The 24,827-nt window shown below is 38.8% G+C and overlaps 1 protein-coding gene across 1 annotated transcript in view; it reads right to left on the bottom strand.

The window, feature by feature from the left end:
- Nucleotides 1-2,797: 2,797 nt before the first annotated feature.
- Nucleotides 2,798-24,827, bottom strand: part of w (eye pigment precursor family transporter white) — a 167,880-nt gene continuing 145,850 nt past the window's right edge. The window contains exons 8-12 of the mRNA XM_071586895.1: nt 19,427-19,558; nt 11,656-11,884; nt 11,136-11,241; nt 8,176-8,347; nt 2,798-3,859 (exon numbers count right to left, since the gene is read on the bottom strand). Of these exons, the coding sequence (XP_071442996.1) occupies nt 3,758-3,859; nt 8,176-8,347; nt 11,136-11,241; nt 11,656-11,884; nt 19,427-19,558 (741 nt within the window). The 3' untranslated portion in view covers nt 2,798-3,757. The remainder of the gene's footprint in view (nt 3,860-8,175; nt 8,348-11,135; nt 11,242-11,655; nt 11,885-19,426; nt 19,559-24,827) is intronic.

The raw sequence follows: 24,827 nt of genomic DNA, 5'->3' as shown, positions 1-24,827 counted from the left end.
AAATTCATTGGAAAATGACCAATTGAATTGATGAGATTAATTAAAACAACCCTTGTGGGTCAGTACTGACATCTCTTAGGCCCACAGAATTTAGCAAAGTGACCAAATCATTTTTTGTTTGAGACTTTTGATAAAATTAATTGTGCCATAAAAATGATTGGGCATCATAACCCACAGTGATCCACCCCAAGGCTGGTTTGATACTAAAGGGTAGAGCTCACCATAGACTGGACCCAATGGCATGTGAAATTCACACCATTGGGTAGGGGGGTCCAGTTCATTTTTCTAAGCCACCTATGGTTTCTCAGGAACATCTGGTACCTAAAAAATCACAAAGCTTTGGTGAAGCTGAGGGTGCTCAGAGGCATCACCTAGGATTGAACCTGGGTCCAGTTTCCTGTCAGTCGACCAACACTCTGCCTACTGGACAACAATGCCCCTTATTTTTTCGAGTTCCAACAAAAATTCTTCCATATTGCCACTAGGAGCTCAAAAATACAGCATATTTCATATTTCAGAGCTTCAAATTTGGTTTATTAGATGATGATTTGAAATGCATTCTTTAGAGCATGCATACTTGTATATCAGCCCACTTGGCCCACTTCAGAATTACTTAAGGTTCGTAATGGTTAGGTATAAATAATAACAAAAGAAGAAATTGTAAAAATTTATATTTTATGAGGTCAAATCTGCACATAACAATGAAATAAAAATCATGCTTCTGTTTAATATTTACAGAAAATAAGCTCTTGTCCCAAATTGGGACATGCCATAACAAATAGAAATCCAACTCAGTAAGTGCATACAATTTTGCCTTTAGTATTAAATACGCACGTTATAATAATTGTTTGAATATTGCTTAAAATAAACAGAAGTTCTCATGATAACATATCTACAATTCATGACCAGTGATGGCACTATACACAACTGACTTACATGAGTAAAAATTACTACTTTTGTTATCATAATTAAATGCTGATTTAAGTGTTGAACACTATCATGAACACATTGCATGTTACGAGAGGGGAATAGAATATCCCAACTGGTAATAATTTGTTGCCAATAATGCTGACATAAAAATTGACAACAACACTAGAATATTCTTGCATTCTCATCACTTGGTGAAAATGACAAACAGAATTCTATGTAGATAATTCTTCATGTAGTACTTGCAGCTATGACAAGCATTATCACATAAAATATACATACATACTTATAAATGCATAAAATTCACATACAGACATCTTTAAAAAATGTGTGACATCTCTGTTTACTCTCTTAGAAAACATTGCTGGGGAAGTATTCAATGGATCATTCAATTATATTAAAAATTAAACTAAATAAATGAATCCCTTAGACATTCCACAAACATCTATTTCAGTGTTAATCCTACATCCTACTTGATTAAGTGGGAGGTGTATTAAAGAAACGTATCACATGTGATATATATCGTTTGTAAATCACATAGGTTTTACAGTTTTTTAATGAAGTTTCAACACAGGCAGATTTCAGGTATCAAAACTCTGTTGGCCGAATGCTGTAAGGTTATTACAGCACCAAATGTTTTTGTTAACATCTGTAGAATTATTTTATCTAGCAAAAATAACTCATTTAAAAAAAGTGATTGTCACAAAAAACTAGAAAGTTTGTTAAAATAATCCAATACAAATCAATACAATCACTGAAATAAGGAGGGACAGAAACACATGAATAACTTTAACTAGAATGGGTTTTTATTCATTGTGTTTATTGTATGATTGGTGAGTTCCTCATATCTTGCCCTTTTCTAGCTTAGAACAGAAGAGGGGAATGAGCTTCAAAAGTCATCATGTTTAAATCCTAATTATTAAACTAAATTGGGTGTTAAACCCTGAGATGATACAAAAGATAGGCTCCTAGAACATTGATGAATGCCATCATCAATTACTAGAATCTGATGACATTAAGAACACTTCCTTAGTCTATTTAGTTGTACGTGGATGCATTGATTCACTCAATGACATTGGTTAATGATAAGAAAAATTACCACATTAAATATGGTACTGAAGTAAGTTGTCAGTGATGATTGATGCAGTATGGCATGACATAGTTGTATCCCAGTTTTTAGAATAAGTAGGTAGAGATGTTGGTAAATAAATGAATATTAAGTTGGCTTGGTCACATATAATGAGAATTAAAACCATTCCACTCATTATTTTTAAAAGCTGCAGAGGCTTTTGCCAAAGTAAAGGCTATGATGCCAAAATAATATCTATTTTGGAAATCTGTATAGGAAAGGTGCTTTTTTGGTATGAATAACTGAACTTCCGTTTAAAAGATACGGAAACATATAAGGCATAAAATTATTCATTGAATATGAGTTTATGAACTTATGAATGAAGGCTTCCATGAATACGAGACACACAAGTTTGAAGAAAAACACACATACATATGAAGGATCTCAGTTTTTCCCGGCGTATTGTATTCAGGAAGTTCTCTCGGGTTTCCCACCGGGTCAGCGTGGTGTGCACCGACGTTTCGACGGCTAACTCTGCCATCGTCTTCAGGGTGAAGTGCAGAGCAATGAATTCGCCAAGTATTTATACCCTGTCGTAGGGTCAGGTGTCATCCGATTGGTCCGATGTGTTCCCAAGTGCCGAGAAATCGGATGACACCTGACCCTACGACAGGGTATAAATACTTGGCGAATTCATTGCTCTGCACTTCACCCTGAAGACGATGGCAGAGTTAGCCGTCGAAACGTCGGTGCACACCACGCTGACCCGGTGGGAAACCCGAGAGAACTTCCTGAACACATACATATAACAGAAAAAAAAGCTATTAAAGATACTCAAATGATGTCTGATTAAATTCTAATGGGTGTGTATTTACCATTGTTTTTAACACTTAAAATGAAAAATAGACGATATAAAATTGAAAAATTAAAAGTTCTATGTCACAGTGAAATTGTAAGGTAGTCCCAAAATTTTATTAAGTTATAAAAAAAATAACACCAATAAATTGGATAAAAATTGCCTTATGAAATTACTCAACCTTTAATCACTATTATCACACTAAATCACAGGCATACTTGCATCTAAAATGCTTAACAATTGGTACCACAATCAAAAAAACAAAAAAACTATGCCAAAAATACACAAGATTTAATTTGCAGTTAGTCAAAATTATAAAATGGCACTCACTCCCACCGATTCTGACTCTCTTAATGCATTATAAAAACTAATTTCACAGTACCGACATAAAGACTCCTTTGTGACCTTCATTTGTGGTCATGACAAAATCAATATGTTGCTCAGGACATATTGAGATATAATACATTAAGTACCTATTTTTTTTGGGAAAAATTTGAACCAATTGCCAAAATGAAGGCATTTGTATCAATTGGAAATAATATGGAAACAAAAGCACCTCAATAAAAGTGAAGGAACATCATCTATTTTAGATAGTCCAAACTTTTACTTTTGCAGAGAAATAAATCATCCAGTCATAGTTTCAGCACAATAATGAGAGCATTATGAATTACAATATCAGAGTTTTTTGAAAAGGAGATGGCAGTCACTAGTTGCTCTACTCCGATCACATCTGGAGTTTTTCCAGACAATCATGAGTGATCAGTGAACAGTTTAATGTGCTTGCCTCTCTGGCACTTCAATCACTGGATGTGGACAAAATGGTCATGTGAGTATTTTGTCACTGCTGTTGAAGCAAGGCTTCTTTGTCTGAGGTGATGTCAAACCATTTGTCATTCTTGCAATCATCAATCCTTTCCAATAGTTCTTAAGAGGAGGGCAAAAAAGGCGATTGTTCGGAAGAGCACCAAGAGGCAGCAAAGGCTGATGATGTCCAGGTCAAAGTCCGCCTGAGGGAAGGAGAGGACATGAATATGACATTCATTTGTTCACACGAAATCTACTCTGGTCTACATAGTAACCAGTAAGTCAACTAAAGTGCAAATGCAGAAAGTGTTTTGTAGAGGTTGGATTATTCCAACTACATGTATGCCATACCTTGTAAGACATCTGATTCTGTAAACCTCAGATATTGTTCCAGGAAATGAGTGAGATTTCACTCACAAAAACAGCCCTGTGCACACGACAAACACTGAATATATTTTTGATAACATTAAGGAGTCAGAAGTAATTATTTAAATCACATCACCCTGATTTAAATTCTGTAAAGAACTTGTGAGGAAGAATGAAATAAGAGTGAAACAATGCGGGGTTGCCCTATGCAACAAAACTCTGAAAGAGTCAGGGCTCCCTTTTTGCTGAGATTCTCCTAGTTTGTGGAAATTAGTTGCATTGATGCAAAATTGTTTAGCCCAAGTAGTGATAGTGGATGGGTGAAGACATAATGGAATAAAAATAAAAGATTTCAAAATTTGTATACATATGCCTTTACTTACGTCAGAAAAGGCTCTACTACATACTAAGAAAATATATCAAAATTGCATTATTTAAACTTGCTAAAATTTATTCCTGACAGATATGCAATACTATATGAACCAATTAGATATATATTGGGGAAGGCGGAATCCAACAGATCGCAAGCACAAAAATATTCATTTGAGCGGGACTTGAACACCGGATCTTTCCACTTGCCAGGCGGATGCTCTAACCACCACAGCTATCAAGGAAATGCAGTTTAGAGTGAGATCTGTGGGTCTTATATACTACCATTCGATTTGAGCAAGGCTTTTGATTCAATAGACCACGGCATACTACTGGAACGTATGAGCAAACTCAAGTTCTCTTACTCTGTCCTTCGCTGGTTTCGCTCCTATCTGTCTAATCATCAGCAAGCTGTTAAAGATGAAGACGGAAATGAATCTGTTTTCCAACCTGCCCTATGTGGAGTTCCACAGGGGTCAATTCTCGGGCCTTTATTATTTACTATTTTTATAAAAGAACTAGCTACCATAATAACTCATTGTAAACATCACTTTTATGCTGACGATCTACAGATATATCTTGAGTCCTACCCCTCTGAATTTAACCATGCCATTGACTTGGTCAACAAGGATATCCAACTCATCTGTAAATGGCTGACTGAAAATCGGCTAAATCTAAATCCCAAAAAGACCAAGTCGATAATCTTTGGAAGCACCGCCAATGTACACATGCTGCTCGCAAGTGATCTCCCTAAAATAAGTGTTTTAAATATTCAAATTGATTACTCAAATACAGTGAAAAGCTTAGGAGTTTATCTAAGCAGCACCTTAACCTGGCGCGAGCAAGTAAATGCCATTTCTAATAAAGTTCACAAAACTCTTTACACAATGAAGCATTCCAGACACCTAATCCCTATAAAGTTACGCCAGAAGCTTGTTCAAATGTTAGTATTACCACATCACGACTATTGCTCAGTTGTCTACGCTGATGTGAATAAGGAGCTAAGTACCAAATTACAAAGGCTCCAAAATTCTTGTCTACGATTCATCTTTAATATGCGTTTTAATGAACGTGTAACTCCTTAATATAAAATGTTGAATTGGTTAAAACTTGATCAGAGGAGAATGCTTCAAAAGGCCTCACAATTATTTAAAGTTCTGAATTCAAAAACCCCTTCATATTAATATGAAAATTTTATATTCAATTCACTAACGACAAAGAGATCAACCCGCATTACAAAAACATTCCATCTTCCCAAATACCGCACGGCTATATATGAAAAGTCATTCAGTATTTCATCGTGTAAACTATGGAACTCTTTGCCTAATAATGTAAAATTATCCAGGAACACATCCCAATTCAACAGGAAAATGTTTGAATATCTGTCTACTACACTACCAAAATGACCTTATTACTGTTCTATCAGGCTAAATATTTAACTATTGTTCTTTGTATTTGTATGTATGTATTGTACTATATGTTTCATTCAACTGATGTTAAATTATGTCTTGTTTCACTAGTTTAGAACCAGTTTCACTCCATAGGTTTCAAAACCTAATGTAACCTGTATTTTGCTTCAAGGGACTTTGCTCCCAGAGCAATAAAAATTGTTTATATATATATATATATATATATATATATATATATATATATATATATATATATATATATATATATATTATATATATATATATATATTCTTTGGCCAAGTGGTGGCTGTTTCACCCGCCAAAGGTGAAATAGACAACACACAAGAGGAAAGGCAAGTGGGTAAGCAATCATACAATATAATAAAGGATAGGAACAATGTGTTTTATTACATGCATAGCCAGAAGAAAGAGATGAGCCACATTGGCCAAATACACATTCAAACACGACACTATGTTCATCCTTTCCATGTGTTCCCAACACTTTTCTTTATATCTATTTTCATGTGAATATCTATATTGTTCAAAGGAATCTAAAATCTAACTAGCTTGGTCTTAAATATTTATAAGAGGGTATTTGTGTACTTTATACATATGCAAGTGATGCCCATCGTCGTCACTTCAATGTCCAACCATTGGCAGGCTCACTAATGAGATATAATCTCTATGGCTTATCAGGATTAAATTAGTAGAACTGGACCAAAACAGTTTGAACATGCAAATGTGTTAAATTGAGTTGTGCCCAATGCCTTTTATTGAGATTTACAGGGAGTTTCATCCCATTTTAGGAATCACATAAGAAATATACACGCTCTCAACCCAAGCACAAACAAAGTTGACAAAGTCAATAGGTGATTAGCGGGGAATTAACTCTCACCATGGATCAGTGCATGCACCAAGTATGCTATCAGACACAAGCATCTTGCAATTGTTTAAGGAGGAAAACTCCTTGCGAGGGACATTTACCGGTATTCCCATGAGGGAAGCACTTACAGGGGGATTGTCTGGGAATTTGCAATTGAAATAATGTTATTGTTCCTAGCTAGGAGTTTATTCTCATGTAAAAAATACCCAGGCTGTATGATTCTGATTGTGTTTAGTGCATGTCCTGAACCCATGACAAAATGTTGAATGCATTGATAAGCAAAGAATGTTGATTTTATCCATTCTTTTTCCTTGAAATTGGAAAATCAGTATCTGTAATTTAATTTTTATGTGTAGTGATCAGCTAAATTACCATGTTTATGGCATCAATATACAATAGGCCTGATGGTTTAACCTCAAAATGGTTTAACCTAGGTATCCCAAGGTCAATCTTATCTTCAGGGGCATTATTAGGGTGTGAAACATGCAAGGCAGGCAGAAAAATATTCAAGCCGCTCAGTCAGTTCAATGCCAGAGACATACCTTTTGCAAATTTTCTTTCTGCAAGGGAATTTTCCTCTCATTTTGCATTTGACTTAGTTTCATTATATGCCAGTTTGCAGATGATATTCACAGATTTTTGAAAGGGATAGTACTGGATTTAAATAATAATTTAGTGCATAACACCATTTTTCTAGTACCTACTGAATTTTGGCTGAGGGTGGGTAATTAAGTTCACAGTCAGTTCCAAGGGCAAAAATGAAAGCCATTTGCACCTACATAATTGAAAATAGAGGCACACATGCTAAATAGGAAATAGTCCACAGTTATCCTTTTGATTAGAAGTAGTAATGAAGATTTTTATCTTTATTCAATTTTGCTGAGATAAAAATCAAGTTCACAATTCATTTTCTTAGACTTTGCTTTTTGAGATAAGTAGCTGTAAAGAATGATATCTATACTAAGGGAATTACAGCATTCAAACGTAAATTACAAAGATATCTACAATGTAATATGTTCTTCTCAGTTGATGAACATCTCAACAATATTCCTGATCGTTGAGTCCATACTTTTATTTTATAGCAATGCTCTTAGTCTAGTTTATTAATTAATGCTCCATGGTTTAAAATGGATATTTGTGTGTATGATACTTTTAATGTTTGTGTGTTTGTGCTACATTTAATGTAATGGTTAGCACTATATTTTGTATCTCAATTGAGCCTGTTTTACTCTTTTTGATGTACCTTATATCATGTACATAGACTATTCACCTGTTTTTTTTGTTATATGACCTTTGGGCAAATAAATGGTATATTATTATCTAAATTTAGTGCTGTAAAAGCCCCTCTTAAGTTTACCGCTGTGATTTTAAAATATATAATTTCACTCTTCAACTTCCAACTTCCTCAAGTCATTGGATACAACCCTCTCCAGCCCCAAAATTAGTCTTTTGAGATGAGATTTTGAGAAACAAAGAAATACATTATGCATACCTCTTTGAAGCTCAGTGTTTCCAAAACAATGTGCCCAGTGTGCATACATGTGTTGTTGTCCCTCTCACAACTGATGCTGTCAATACCTTCCCACTGGTTTATCACCAATGCTTCATTTCCATACTTGAACCACGAAAGATAGCTCAACCACTTGAAGTACACAGGAACAGATCTGCAGAGAATAAAAAATATTGTTACAAATAAAAGAAGTCCCCTTTTGTGTTTTGACTTGAACTTGGCCACTCATTTCCACAGCATAAACAGTATTGCATCACCAAAATTTCCGATAAGCAAATTTCACCAGCATTTTCTCTCTGGGGAGTGATTGACCATTTGAGTATCATGCATAATTGCCTAATTTTGTGTGAAATCACCATGCCATTTTAAAAAGAAATGCATAATTGATGTAACTGTTCATAAAAACAATAATGGTTATTATAATTTGCTAAAAATTAATAAATATTATAAAGTATATATATTCTTATATATATATATATATATATATATATATATATATATATATATATATATATATATATATATATATATATATATATATATATATATATATATATATATACTGGAGAGAAGAAACTGTTTACATACTTTAATTGCGATTCTCATATGCTGTCTCTGTGCTGAGGAAAATGTGATCTCTGCCTTCATCTACAACTGACCTAGAGGTTTAAGACTGTGATGATTGTATGTTAATCTTTTGTCTGCTGTAAAATTTACAGTCTTAATCATGATGGTGAATTGTTTTCAATGGTTATTAGAGAAAGTGTTGTCAAAAATTTTAAGACATTAATTTCATTCCTTGGTAACTTTGTAGTGTTTCATGTAAATAATTTATTTATGTTAACTTTTGCATTACCTAAAAAATCATTTCTTCCTTGACCACACGGTTTTTTTTTCCAAGGTTTCATAATGAGCTGTGTTGTGTCACATAAAATTTTTGCTACTCATCATCATTGGTCATCTGCCGTGGTTGGCACGTCCATGGAGGCCTCTTCTTCACCAAGAATTCCTTTCCTGTGCCCTCCTCTTCATATCCACATACCCATCACCAACCCTTTTCCACATCATCCATCATTTTGACCCTCCTCTGTACCTCTCCTCTTGCCTTGCCCTTCCCTCTTGTGCCTACTTCAAGTGCCAGTCCCTTTGTAGCACGTGTCCAAGCCAGTTTCCTTTCCATTTTTTGATCATTATCAGCAAACTTCTCTCTTCTCCCACTCACCTCTCAACAGCTCATTCCTCACCTGGTCTGTCCACTTTATGTTCAGCATTCTTTTCCACATCCACAACCTCAAATGCCTCCAGCCTTTCGCGGTCCCTTTTTAATACAGTCCATGTTTCACATCCATATAACATGAAACCTAACTAGTCTCTTCTTCAGTACAATATCTATTCTGCTGCATAATACTTTTATTTTCCTGCTGAATGCTTCCTTGGTCATTGTTACCCCTGATATTATTTCCTTTTCACTCCTCCAGCTTTTGTTCACCTCAGAACCCAGATAGTATTTTTACCTCTCCACTTGTTCCAGCCTTTCTCCTTCCATAACAATATTTATTTCTTCATCTCAACCAACATTCATCTCTCTGGTCTTACCCCTGTTTATCATCAACCCATACTCCTACTTCATACTCCATTAAGATGTTGCAACATCCCATTTAATTGCTCCTCTTCCTTGGCCAAAAGGATCATGTTATCAGCAAATTTGATGCCCCCAATCCTTCTTCCTCCAACTGACACTCCTGTATCTTTTCTCCAGCACGTCCTGACCATGTCTTCCACATAAAGAGGGTGGTGAAGAGATAGCACCCCTTACTCACTCCTGTCCCAATATTTTGCTATTATCAATGGGAAAGATATTTTTATGATTTAGTGTTTCTACTTTGATAACTGCTGATACCTTAAGTTGGCACTGTTTTCCCATTATCCCAGATTAATTAGGTGAGAGGGACCAGGCCTGCTCTTAGCCTCCAAAATATACATAAGATTTACTCGCCCAAAGAAAACCTTTCTCTTCAGAAATAATTATTAATTCTCTACCTATGTTCAAAATGAAAGGAGTGTGAAAAGTAATGGACAAATAAACAAAAGATGAATGAATTAAGATAATGTGGTAAATTCACAGAAGTCTAAAAGCATTTTGGAAAGATTGGAAGCCTAATAAATATCTAAAATCATAGATTGTGATATTGGCTTTTTTTGAATGAAAAGTTTGGAACCTTAATGGATGTATGTATGAACCTACATTGAAAAAAGAACATTTTTCAGCATCAGGGGAATTATTTCATAAACTGTAAGTTGCCTGATGCCATTCTTTGAAAGGCTTTGGTAAGTTTACAATAAAACCACCCAGCATCAGCATTGGCAAACGGCACCAGTTATGATAGATGCCATTTCTGGCACCGCAGAAGATTACAAAAACAGTGAAGCTAATCCGTTATTCATGAAATCAAAAGGCTATGAAAGTTTTATACACAGGTAATTTCAACCATTGTTCAAAATAGATTAACCTTGATTGCCTTTTCATAGATGTTAACCAAATTTTCACAGAGACAGATGTTTTCTCTATAAATTATAAAAAATGATACCTTTAATAAAAATATTCTGGCATAATATTGAAAAAGATCCTGCATTTCCATTGTTTACATTATTAATTACACATATGCTAAAAAATTAGCTTTCCAGAAAATTTCTTTCTGGATTATGACTAAATTTTTGTTAAAATTTACACTGCAGTGGAAGGTTTAAAATTTTCATTAAAAAAATATTATTCAAGAGTATTCCTATGCTGAAAATAATAACTGTGCGCTCACATGCATATTTAATCCAAAAGATTTATATTTTTGGCTAACTAAACCCTTCTCAATTACTAGCTATATAGCTATGAAGAAACTAGTATATTTGTCAGTGATGTAACAGTTGCAGCAGTATGCAAAACTTACGCAATATTGAGGAAGAAGCCACCAAAGAGCAGGAATGGGATTATGACGGGTGGACCAATGGAGAGTGCCATCGGAACGTTTTTGCTCAAACAGGAGATCATGTAACCTGGAGGAAAATTGAAATGAAAATCAATCACTGAATAAGTGTGCTCACACCTAATATTATGAATTATCTCATTCATTCACAGTGTGATGAGGTATAACAATAAAGGTATAACATTCACGATACTGTTGACTAAAAGTAATACAAGGTGCACCAACATAACTTCCTTTTCAGAAAGCGTTTTGCATTCAAAAAAAGGAAGTTATGTTGTTGCACGCTGTATATGCTAAGAAATATAACAATAATTATTAAAAAACAAGTAAAGGTACTATGCAATTTTATCACCGCAGATAATTATTTCATTAGTTAGTCTAATTAGAGGGGATTATTCGACACCAAGAATTAAAAGTCTCTAGTTGAATGGGTTTCTACCTGGAGGAGCTGAGGAAAAGCAGGTTGGAGAGGGGGACATCTTACCAAATGAGGTGGCAACGTTGGCCACGAGGGTGACTATGAGCAGGGCATACATGAATCTGGATGGTTCAGGGTTGAGCCCAATGAGGTAATATGAGACGCATGTGAAGACCATCGGGATGACGATGAAGATGGGCACCTCAGCGAGGGTCTTGCAGAGGAAGTAGATGTCTGTCCGATACATACCATTCAGATGTTCCCGCATAAACACGGGTAGTTCAGAGCAGAAAACCTAAGGTGAGAGAAGAGAATGGTTAGCTGTGAAAAGAATATTGAAATCAACCATTCATCATGGTAGACTGAAATTTCTACATTTTAATACATAGTAGCAGATGAGTCGGTTAAAAGTTACTGTTGCGACATCTTCTGCAGTTGTTTGAATGGAAGACTGAGTTTAAATAGCCTTGAATTACACAAGAAATGATTCAATTCAAGCTATGCATTCAATTAATATGGAAATGTATGTTACATAATATTCTACTTCAGTAGTTCATATTTATTCTAGCATAATGAATGAACTACTGAAGAGTAAAGAAAAAATGGGAGAAGGATATTTATGGGCTAATTGGTAGCATTTATGAGAGAGGAATTCAGTCAGAAGATTTCATCAGGTCAGTGTAACTTCCAATCACAAAAAAGGGAAAGGCAGCCATCCACATATGAGGACTATAGAAAAATAAGTTTCATTTTGCACAGAGCTTAAGTGGTACTCAGGATCATCACTAAGAGGAGGGCAACTGATAAGGTAAGGGAGAGGCACATGTGATGACATAGTAGTAATGAGGTCACTAATACAGAGGAACAAAACAATCTAGAACTATTTGGAAAGAATGTAAAACCCAAAGCCGTACACTTAAGGGCACTTATAGGTGGAATAAAGAAGGGGGGGGAAAGTTATTGTTTGGCGGGAAGCCAGATGCCAGTGACTCAAACAAATGAAACAATAAAATAAATAGTTCAAACAATTACTCCCTTGATCAGGTATTTGCACAACAAATTGACCTTCACAAGTCGCAACCACACACCCACACAGGGTTTACGGGGGGGGGGGAAGCCCGACGCCAGTGACCCGTCACTCAAACAAATGAAACAATAAAATAAATAGTTCAAACAATTACTCCCTTGATCAGGTATTTGCACAACAAATTGACCTTCACAAGTCGCAACCACACACACACGCAGGGTTTACGGGGCGGGAAGCCCGACGCCAGTGACCCGTCACTCAAACAAATGAAAAAATAAAATAAAAAATTATATAACACTTACTCCCTCGCTCAGGTATTTGCAAACAAATTGACCTTCGCAAGTCACAAACACACACACACACACAGGGTTTACGGGGTTGGAAACCCGTAAGAGAGACTCTACACCGATATTTCGGTCAAGCTAGTGGCCATCAACTGGAGCGGGAAATTTTGACAGCGGGGAAGACAACAGAAGCGGAGTACTGCCCGTGGTCAGGTGATTGTGATGCAAGTGGGAGAGGAGGTGGGGAGGTTTCTTTGTGGGTGGGGGGAAGCAAACCTGGGAGTGGGGAGGGGAGAGGAGGTGGGGGTGATGTATGATGTTTGGCATGTGCTGCATTTGACCGCATTCCGGGATTTAATCGCTACTGTTGTCTTCCCCACTGTCAAAATTTCCCTCTCCATTTGTTGGTTACCTCGTGGACCGAAATATCGGTTTAGAGTTTTTCTTAAATATTCAACATTTCCCATAAAGTAATCTAGTGCCATGGTTTTGGGCATGGATCTATCAAAAACGTATTATTATAATTTAGCACCACAAAGCCGGCCTTGTTTTTGAAATTGACACAGCATCATCTTAAGAACTTTTCCTGAGGATTTCTCTGGGCGACGCCAAGCATGGAAATACGAATTTATGCGATCTCGAAATTGAGGAAATGCGTACAAATAAGTATCGCGGCTAGATTCGATCACGATTCCACTTCTGATGTGCTTTCTGAGGAAGGAAGGCGAATTCAAGTTTTTTTCCCAGCGATTATCAAAGTCAACGCTTTCGGTGTTCCGAGAGTCGGGGTAGATTATCCGTAAAAACACGGCTCAACTGATGACACGCGTCTGAAATTGAGGATGCTCGATTGCGAATCACTGTGCGGCGACGAGTCACCTCCTGCGAATTGGGTGGGCATTGGGGTGAACAGAATAATGGATTGTGGAAATATAATGACTTAATATTCTCTTCCTTTGGACTCATGGCATGACCGTACATCCATGCATTGCTCGACCCTCGCACTTTTCCTGCCACTCAATTAAAAAGGGAAATTCCATTATTTCTCCATGAGGAGGAAAATGGAATTGATAGAATTCGGGAACGTGACTCGATGGTTCATCATAGTTATACTTGAACTAATCACGACCTTCGCGCAATTCATTAGGAAGCAAACTCAACAAAAGGGGCCCTACTTTCCTTATAACTATTTTCCTTAACTCAATTGACACTCAATGATGAAATTTTTAAAGGCTTAATACGGGGGTAGGCTGAAAACTAAGGCACACACGCTTGTAGACCATAAACAAAAGAACCTTCAGAAGCACTCCAGGTGGCATATGGAAGTAACATTCCCCATCAACACGCATGCGTAGGTTTGAGGTCGTTACATTCATCCAGTGTATTTTGAGAAGCGTAAGTATGTACTGAGACGTGTTCTAGTGCTATGTCAACGCGAGTTAAACAGCGTGCTATTATCTAATTTTTAACTGCTGAAAAAGTGAATCCTACTGAGATGATTCGTCGTCGTTTAAAGGCTGTTTTATGGTGACGATGCTGTTGATAGGTCTTCTGTAAATCGATGGGTAGTTAAATTTCGAGGTTACAAACCTGGAAAAGCCATAATTGTTGATGAAAGACGTAGCAGACGTCCGATCACTGCCAGAGACGATAAATATCGCAAACTCGTCGAACATTGGATTCAAAATGACCGGCGAATCACTCAAAAGCGTATCGCAAACCATATTGGAATATCCAAGGAACGTATCGGCTTCATTATTGAGCAATTTGGATACCGTTGAATCTGTGCACGATAGGTACCACGCCGTCTCACAGATGAGAACAAACAAAACCATCCTTAATCCCCCCGATCTTGCGCCTTGCGATTTTTATTTTTTTCTTCCACTCAAGAGGCACCTCAAGGGTAATCATTACACCTCGGACAATGAGGTGAAGGCAGCTGTCAAGTCATAGATTCGAAAAAACTCGCGTCAACATATCACTAGAACACGTCTCCATACTTCCGCTTCTCGAAATACACTGGATGAATGAAACGACCTCAAACCTGCGCATGATTATAAAGGGGGAATGTTACTTCCACGTACCACCGAGAGTGCTTCTTAAGGCCATTTTGTTTGTGGTCTACAAGCATGAGTGCAGCCTAGCCTCGTGCGATTAAATTTATATTCGATATTCGCCCTGGAAATGTAATTTTGGTGTAAATCGAGCATCTTCTATGCGTATTGTATTGCGATGATGATATGACTGTATCCTACTGCGTAGGCAATTCAACGTGCGCCTTCGTATTCCGGTAAGCCTCTCGCAGCCGCCCGTCACTTGTCGTCCTCGTTATATAACCCCCGCGGAAAACCTGAAATGCTACTCCCGTCTTCGCGCCAACACCACGGCTCGACTATCAATGGGGTTGTTTTGAGGAAGCGACAACATAAATTATGCATTTTTCAAAACGAGATTTAGTTGACAGGAGATATGTATGTGAGATAGACTGATGGATTGTTATTATTAATACTATTCCACCGGTTGAGGTAGGTTTAGGATGAGCACAGAATTTACAACGGTGCAAAGATACATTTCCGCACCTCTCCTACAAGAGTACAACCCAACTTTTGACATACACAATAAGTTCTTCAATTCACCACACTTCCCTCCATCCCATCCAACATGCCTATCCTATTCCTGCCCTCTCTTTACTTGCCTAACGTTCTCTTTTTTATAGTTTTAGTGTAGTTTACTAGAAATATTTGGTCTATTTAGTCAGTGTTTTAGACCAAGATGGTCAAATTATTAACGTCGTAAAAAGAAGAATTTTATTTTACAAAGAAGTTTTCTCAAGGAGTGTATCGATGATAGGAGTGTTAAGTAAGAACTAAAAATAAAGGATCGTTCAAAGTTTGAATCAATTGCTCGCATCCTTGCCGTGCAATACCACGCTTAATTCAAAACTTTGATTGATGCGTGGTTTCGCACGGTAAGGAAATATAGTCGTTGAAGTAAGACGATGGGTGTAGATTGGAGGCTTTGTTAAAAGAAACTAGAGCCGAATTCAATCGAAATTTTTCACTTAGAGATAACACGGCATGCGAGCATTTCATCCGAAGACATTTCGGAACCAAGTTTACTATGCCATTACAAGATATAGATCTGCCAGCCATTTAAATGTAGAAGAGTCCACCTAATCTCGGCATTAACTCCCTTGTTCGGTCACATTTCATTTTCCTCATGCTATGGAGACCGAAGTAGTGGGCGTTGTTGGTCCATCGCTGGGATATTACGAATTCACTTTAAAGGGTAAATAGTGATGGTTGACTATCATATCTCCAGTCTTCCTCACAGATACATATTTTCCCAACAATTCGGCTTTACAAGGGGGCGCTTGGGTTTTGCATCGAATACATTCAATATTAAAATACGCTTTCTTGTGGTCATAATTCAGTGCAACAGATAAATTGAGTTTGTATTCCTTTTGTAGATTCTAAATATTATGCAAAGGTAAGAGGGGTGAATTTATGAAAACTAAATAAAGATGGACACACCGCGTGCAAAATTAAAGAAAAAAAAGCTGAAAACACGCGTGCATCGATTGGTGGGGAAATTAACGTCAAAAGACTCGGGACAGGCTCAAAATAATCAACCGTACATCTTATAAATCTTTATAGAAATCATTTCCTCACTAAGTTAAACCTTCCAACCTTCCAACTGGAGTTCTTTCCTTCTCTTCCTTGATAAAGGTGGCCACGACCACCGAAAATTCAAAAAATAGTGAGTCTCTTTTTTGTGTGTTTCTGTGTTTTTGCCTTTTTCCACTAGTGCTCTCTCTCTCTCTCCATCCATATATTTATTTTTTTAAGGTAATCTACCGGTTAAGGTAGGTTTTTGGATGGACTAAATTACTAATTAATTAATTTGTGACCCCTAGCAAAACACAAATCCTACTCTACATCAGGTCCCTCAACTGGAGGTAGGAATGAAGGTGGGCGGGGAATTCGTAAAATCAGTTAGGTTTGCTGATGACCAAGCTTGAGTTTGTCAGTCAGCCAAGGGGTTGCAAGCATTGCTGGGTGAATTGGAAATTCAGTGCGACAGGTATGGGATGAGAATCAATATTAATAAAACTAAGGTTATGCGATTTCCTAGAAAGAAAAAGGCTAAGCTTAACATTAAAATAGGAGGGCAAAAACTAGAGCAGGTAGAACAGTTTAAGTATCTCGGAAGTATTTTGGACCAACACGGTCAAAGTAGTAGGGACGTAAGGAGAAGAATTGCGCTAGGAAAAGAGGCTTTCACAAAGAGGAGGGAGTTAATGACGGGGACGTTGAGTAAGGATGTTAAGAAAAGACTCGTAAAAACTTTGATATGGAGCGTAGCTATGCACGGCGCGGAAACGTGGTCATTGAAGCAGGAGGATAGACGTAGACTGGAGGCTTTTGAAATGTGGGTTTGGAGAAGAATGGAGAGGGTGAAATGGACCGAGAAGAAAACAAACGAGGAAGTACTTGGTATGGTGGGCGAAGAGAGGGGTTTGTTGGGAGGAATCCTATGGAGGCAGAAAAAGTGGCTGAAGGGGGTATTGACCGGCAGTGGAATGTTGAAGACTGTGATAGCGGGTAGAATGTTGGACAAACGAGGAAAGGGAAGGAACAGGATAGGGATGTTGGACGGAATGGAGGGAGGAAGAAAGTACTCAGAGCTGAAGAGGGACCTGATGTTAAGTAGGATGTTTTGTTTTGGTAGGGGCCACAAATTATTTACGAGGGTCATCCGGAAAGTAGTACCCGTTCGTGAAATAAAGACACAAAAGTAAATATTAACAAACATAAAAAATTTTATTTGAAAGAGGATACTTTAAACTACTTCTCAACATAATCTCCAAGCAAATTAAGGCATTTGTCATAACGTGTGACAAGTTTCTGTATTCCTGCTGCATAGTCCTTCGCCGCCAGCTCATTGAGATACGCGAGGGACCCATCTTGCACAAATTTTTGCATAATGCAGATGGTGTTTAACAATTTCATGAACAATTGTTCGAGAAACATTGGGAAAATGCTCACAGATGTCATCAATTGTGACGCGCCGATCGTTCCTCACGAATTCGTCAACTGAGCTCACCAGTTGGTCTGTAATGACAGACGGTCTCCCCGAACGCTCATCGTCGTGTGTGTTCCCCCTCCCCATGTTGAAGTTGCGACACCACCGCCGAACAGACGACTCGTCCATTACATTGTCTCCATACACCTCCTTTAATTGGCGATGAATATCACATGGGCGAACGTTTCTTGCATTGAGGAATTTAATCACTGCCCTCACTTCACAACTGGCGGCGTTCTCAATTTTTTTAAACATTGTAAACAATCACAGAAACAACACAGGCAATGCTAGCGTCACGCAACTTGGCTCAGAGAAGGCAGACAAGCCACTGAAGCTATCTGACCTCGTCCAGCGGCTACTCGCGTCGTCAGCACTTCATGCGGCACGAACGGGTACTACTTTCCGGATGACCCTCGTAATTAGTAATTACGTCCATCCAAAAACATACCTTAACCGGTAGATTACTAATAAATAAATAAATAAATAAATAAATAGGGACAGAGGGACAGAACAGAGTTGAGGGAGAGCACAGAGTTCTGTCCCTCTCTCTCTTGATAAAGGTGGCCACGACCACCGAAAATTCGAAAAATAGTGAGTCTCTTGTTTGTGTGTGTCTGTGTGTTTTGTCGGTGTCCACTAGTGCTAAGTTTTATACATATATATATATTAGATACACACACATATAGAATACTATATATAGTATGTAGTAGTATTTAGGCGAGGCGACCGACTGCTGAGGTCATTTGCGTCATAGGGGATGGACAGGAAAGATGAAGGGTGGAGAGAAACCCGGCGTCGGCATTAGCCTACTCTAAACGAGAGGCGCCAAGGGTCTGAAGGGTAACTTCCCATCCGACGGACGGCGTACTCACTCAAAGTGCCCTCCATAAAGCACCTCAAGTAGGAATCGAGATACCACTGAAAAATATTCAACACCGCCGGGATTTGAACCCGGGCCCTCTGGGTGGGAAACCAGTACGAATGCCACCGCACCATCTCGATCCCCATATAAATAAATAAATAAATACATATATATATATATATATATATATATATATATATATATATATGTATATCGATGATGTAGCAGCGCTAACGAGAGCAATAATAGCAGTTGGAGGTCAAGCGACTTCCGAGGTACTTTCATAGTTCTGGTCGCAGGCTGCCAGTTCATTGAGCAACTACACCACCACTATTTCTAAGGTACGGCCATCGGCGACCGACCTCTTCTCCTTTTTCCCAGCAGTGCACGACTCGGTTGTCATTTGCCACTTATATCGCAGTGGTTGCCTCGTCAACGCATGCGTCGGCGAGAGTCCTCAGAATGAAGTCGTTCCACGCAAAGAAATGGCTCCCTCCGATCGGGGGGAGGGGGGTCGAGGGCGAGGTCAGAGGGCGGCGGAGGCGTGAGTGGAGGGGTCAAAGGGTGCGACCGACTCACGTTGATGACAGCGAACACGTTCTGGAAGGTCATGCTGGTGAGGAAGAGGAAGAGAGCGCCGTTGATGTTCATCACGCCCTCTTGGCTGAGTTCCTGGCCGAAGAAGAGGAAGCCCAGGAGCAGGGCGACGAGCTGCGGGGAGAAACAAAAGAAGTCACCTGAGGCGCGTCTCAACGCAACACATATCAATAATTAAGAGGTGGAGTGCAAGCTGAAAATTATTGAGACCGACGGAAAAGTGACGGGAAAAAAGGGGCTTAGACTCCGAAAATCCTTCCCTCACTACTTTAATAAATATTTTTCTACGCGTAGGATTTTCAATATATCAAAAAATAAATTTAAAAGCTAAAATCCTTACCTCATGATAATAATTAAAAAGGTTTTGTTCATAACAGAGAAAAACATACAAGCCTTTTGATTACCTCTATTTGAATATTAGGAGACTTTTCAGGGATATTTAAAAAATGTAATTTGGTGATGACAATATATCAACTTGACAAATTAAAAATGAACATTCAACAGGTCATCTCCAAACGTGGCTTTGGATCAGCATATTTATTATATCTCATTCAAAAGTCATGTGGCTGAAAAGAAAATACAATCAAAAAAAGTATCATTGAAATATTTAATTTATACTCCTCGTCTTTGGCGATGAATGCTCTTTTCTGTTAAATATTTCAGAGACTGAATTTCATTGAAATATTTTATGCACTGAATAAACCTTCAAGGTGAAACTTTCAGCACGTAACTGGAAGAGGAGAATAACTCTGCAGGCAATCCATACGATAAAAAAACAGCAAAAAGGGGTGTAACACTGTGCAAAATGCATTTTCATTAATATCCGCAGATATAAAATAAATATCGCGGTAGCTACGACACCTCAAATGGGGATAATTTTCAAGTTCGTCAAGTCATTTAAATATTTCGGGTATTTCGTCGGTATCGTGGATTTATTCATCGATAATCCCGTCGTATCCGTCAAACCGTTCATATCATCATAGAGATAATATCCTCTTGATTGAAAACATCGCCCCACACACTGTCATGATCAAACCCTGATAGGATCCTATCGCCTCCCTCGGGCGCACACCGTCGGACGACGCGTCGCCCTTGCCGAGGCCCCCCTCCCCGCCAACGCCAGCTTGTCTCCCGGACGCGTAAATGCCCCGCTTCGGTCGGAGTGATTTCATTCATTCATTCGCATTCATCCATACAAGGTACCCTGCAGGCCTCCTCAGGGTGGGTGGCAGTAGGTGCTTACACACCGGAATACTCCAGGCACAGAATACATTTTACCCTTAGCGCTGTCGGACAAACGTTATTTAATTTTGATCCCTAATCGTCCGTGGAAAAAAAGGCATTTTCTGTCTATCTTTTATACACTTGATCTCTCTAATTTAATTGACATGATCTCTCCTATCGAAGTACGGTGGGGGTAATAATATATTTTTAATATCATTACTAAAGAGATGCCCTCCCAATTTATGCAAAAGCTTCAATCTGTAATTTAACCTTCGCTCCGTGTTTGATTCCCAACCTAGCTGATCTAATATTTTGGATACGCTACTATGTTTATCGTGACAGCGTTTTACAAATCTAGCTCCTCTTGACTGCACGCGATCCAATTCGCCAATGAATCCGACTTCGTGAGGATCCCATATACTGGCAGCATAATCTATAAATGAGACCTAACCAGCGACAGATAACATTTCTCATTGAACTTTTAATCACATGTACCCAGGACTCTAATAATATACCATAGTTTAATATGGCAAAAATAAATACTCACAGTTCTATTGCATTTTTGCGCTCACAACAAATACTTGTGAGATGGAGAATATCCCAAATCTTTCAGTTTGTCTTTCATATTAGTGGGCATGGATTAAATTTGAAATTTTGATGAATAATTAAACACTGCTTCAGGGTACTGATGCTGGGGACGTTCTCGATTTCAACCCATTCGGCGTGGCCACCTGAAATGGCGTTTGCTTCCGCTCAATCTCCACATCGCCGTTTGATGAGCTCTTTGGGCAAATGTCACTGCCGGTAGCTCGACATTGTTTCGTACCGAGGCGATGTCGCTCACTTGAGTCCTCTCGCCAGAGACGCGCGCGCCCTCTAAAATATACGTGACGACACTTTTTGCGTCATTTCCGTCGTCTGTCCTGACTTACTGGCCGATTAAAAAGAAGAAATGGTTCTACCTAAAATCATTCACTCACAACCCTATTCTACATTCACATATGAAATGGACGTATTTAAAGCAGTTAACCATTATTTACGACGAAAATATATACGCATTCCTCTTCCGTAGGATCGTGATAAGCTTTATAGACGAAGTTTGACCCTAGAAATCGTAATGGGGTGTGTGTACTTTTTTCGATAGTTCTGCCGTCTTCTTTGCAGCCTTTTTCATCAGCCAACCTTTCTGTGTTCTCATACGTTTTCTCGTCGCGCTATAATTACTCTGCCGTACATATTTCTCCAAATGGCATCTATGGTCACCCAGGGTATAAAATGAGGCAGTACTCTGTTATGCTCATTGCCAGAGCCGCTTAGAGTGGATGCAAAGTGGGAAAGAACTGTGGGGTACCCCCAAAAAATGGAATGAATAATAAAACATTGATAAAAAATGATGCCGTAGATAAAAATGTACGACGCAATCGATCATCGACCCCCAAGAAGACCACGGAAACCCAGAGTACCTGTAATAATCGTACTACGGTTCCCTCCTTTCGTGGGACGACCACACATCAAACACTCGTCGAATTCCCTCACGACAATCTCTTATTAAAGACTGTCCATCCCCATCCGATGAGACATTCGATTCTCGCTTCCGCAATCCAAGTTATTCCTTCGACTCTTCTTCTTGCCCCCATATATTTTCCATCCCCCTGCCACATTCCCTGTCTTTTTCATCACAGATTTACGTTTCCGACCGACAAAATCTCAACTCCAATCACCAGAGCGTGCCTGTGGCTACCGAAGAAGCATTTTGTTGCGCAAGGGGTTTTGAATGGAGCGGCGCGGGCAGTTCAGGGCTAGTCCTTCGGCGATGGATCTGGAAGGAGGTCGACAAAACTATGACGCGGGCGAGGGAAGTCCTTTACGTAAGCGTGCGACTTTTACGTAACGGAGGCCTGAAGGCTCGAGGTCATTGGCACGGTGAGCGAGCGTTGCCAAGACGTCTGCGGTACGAAGAATACCTCCCGCGACCGGTATCTCTCTTGGAGGGGTTTTTATAAACTCATTGGTGGTTATCGTGTGCGTAATGGCATTTTAGCGAAAATTGAAGAAATGCAGTGCGGAAGGTAGTTAGTTGAATTCACTTCATGTCTTTTACCGAACATTAAAACCCAAACGCTTATTTTCAGCTAATGAAGGGGGCATCCAAAACTTAATTTAGTGTATCCAATGCAAATGCTACACCCTCGCAGTTGTGGAAGGGCTTTTGTCTCCCAAGGAATTCCAGGTACTGTACTGTGACTATCAGTAGATTACCGAATTGGATCGCGTGCAGCGTAGAGGAGCTAGATTTGTAAAATGTTGTTATGATAAACTTAGTAGCGTATAAAAAATATTAGAGCAGCTAGGCTGATAATCGCTCATGGAGCAAAGGTTGAATTACAGATTGAAGCTCTTGCATAAATTGGAAGGACATGTCTTTAACAGTGATGCTGAAAATGTATTATAACCGACATCGTACTACGGTAGGAGAGATCATGTCAATAAAATTAGAGAGACTAAGTTTAGAACAGATAGAATCAAGATGATATTTTTTCCTTGAAGGTATAGGGGTCAGAATAACGCGTTGTCAGTCCCTGCTAGAGGGGAAAAGTAGATGCTCGTATTTTGCATCAAAAGTAGTCTAGTGTGCACTCAACCCCTGCCACACACCTCAACGGTGGCTTTCAGCGTTCCATGTAATAAATAAATATTTCGACGCAGTGATCATTTCAATGATTAGTCTCAATCCAAAGTAAACTCGAGGCTCATGGGCCTTTCTAAAGCCTGGCCTGACCCGCTTGCTCTAAGACGAGAAAAACTCTTAGACGCGCTTTCTAAAACTTCGCAACAATTATATAATTTCTCTTTCGTGAGTGTTTTCTGGTGGCCTAGGGAGAGCAGAGCGCGCGACTCAGGCCCGAGCGACATAGTTGGACGCCTCGGCTACTCACTAAGCTGTTAGCACCTCATCAAGTGACTGAATGGTGTCACGTACCTGTCCCCCATTCATTCCAAAACCGTGCACTTTTCACGCCTTTAGGTTTTGTTGGTGTGAGAGTCCTTACCTCCCGCCAATGGAAACCAACCTCCCGATTGGTTGATCACTGTAGTTGAATGGCAGTGATCCCTGCCTTCTGCAGTGTACGACAAAAGCCATAGATAAAAAATAGAATATTGCTATGTCATTGAATCGAGATAGGAGATCCGATTATTTAACTCAGTTAATGTTTTCGATACAAGAGAAATAATGCTGAAGAGGTGGACTTGGCGAAATGGAGCGCGATAAGGAAGACTAAATGGATGGATCTTGGGACACATAATTAACTAGTTAGTAGGATGTCCGGTGACGGCGAGGATAACGTCCTCGCTTGCTAACCCAGAGGTTCGATTCCCGCCTAGCAGGGTTTCTCTCCATTAAGGGCTTGGGTGTTTGCAATTGTTTGTGTTGTTATATCATAGTTAAAAATTCCGATGTAAAGGCCAAGATGCTGTTTTCATATTAATGAGAAAAAAATGAATAAACCATGAACAGGGTCATCATCATAGGTCGCATGCTTTCCAAGTACATCTGCAACCTTTTGCCTCTGTCTTCTCCGCTGCTGCCTCCCCTATTGATCAGTAAGTGTGATGACGGAAAAATGAAGGTGTCAATTTCAAAGACGGAAATGGCTCAACATCAACTCCATGCAATAAAAAGATTTCAGAGTGTAAACATAATTGGCTTTGACCGGGATTCGAACCCGGGATAAACCTTTGATATTTGGCCGAGTGCTTCAGCCAGTTAAGCTATCAAAGCGTCTTCTTAAACTCTGAATTTTTTGAAAAAAAGTTTAAGAGGACGCCTCAATAGCTTAACTGGCTAAAGCATTCGGCCGGACATCAAAGGTTCATCCCGGGTTCGAATCCCGGTCAAAGCCAATTATGTTTACACTCTGAATGTATTGCATTGTAATACACACTTATCGGATGACTCCGTTAAAAGTTACTGTGGCGGCATCTCCCGCAGTTTCTTGGAATTTATCAACGACATGGTTAATGGCATTTTGAAATTATCAATGTAATTAATAAATGAGTCTTACTTTGGAACTTACTTAGCTTTGGATTTTTCCATTAACAGCCTTAGCTTCATGTTAGAACCTTACTTATAAGTAGATAAGTGATATAAACTCCATGG

The sequence above is a fragment of the Hetaerina americana genome, unplaced genomic scaffold (assembly GCF_022747635.1).
Source record: "Hetaerina americana unplaced genomic scaffold, ioHetAmer1.1.p SCAF_27, whole genome shotgun sequence".
Classification (NCBI taxonomy): Eukaryota; Metazoa; Arthropoda; class Insecta; order Odonata; family Calopterygidae; genus Hetaerina; species Hetaerina americana.
This window is presented reverse-complemented; position numbering and strand designations above follow the sequence as displayed.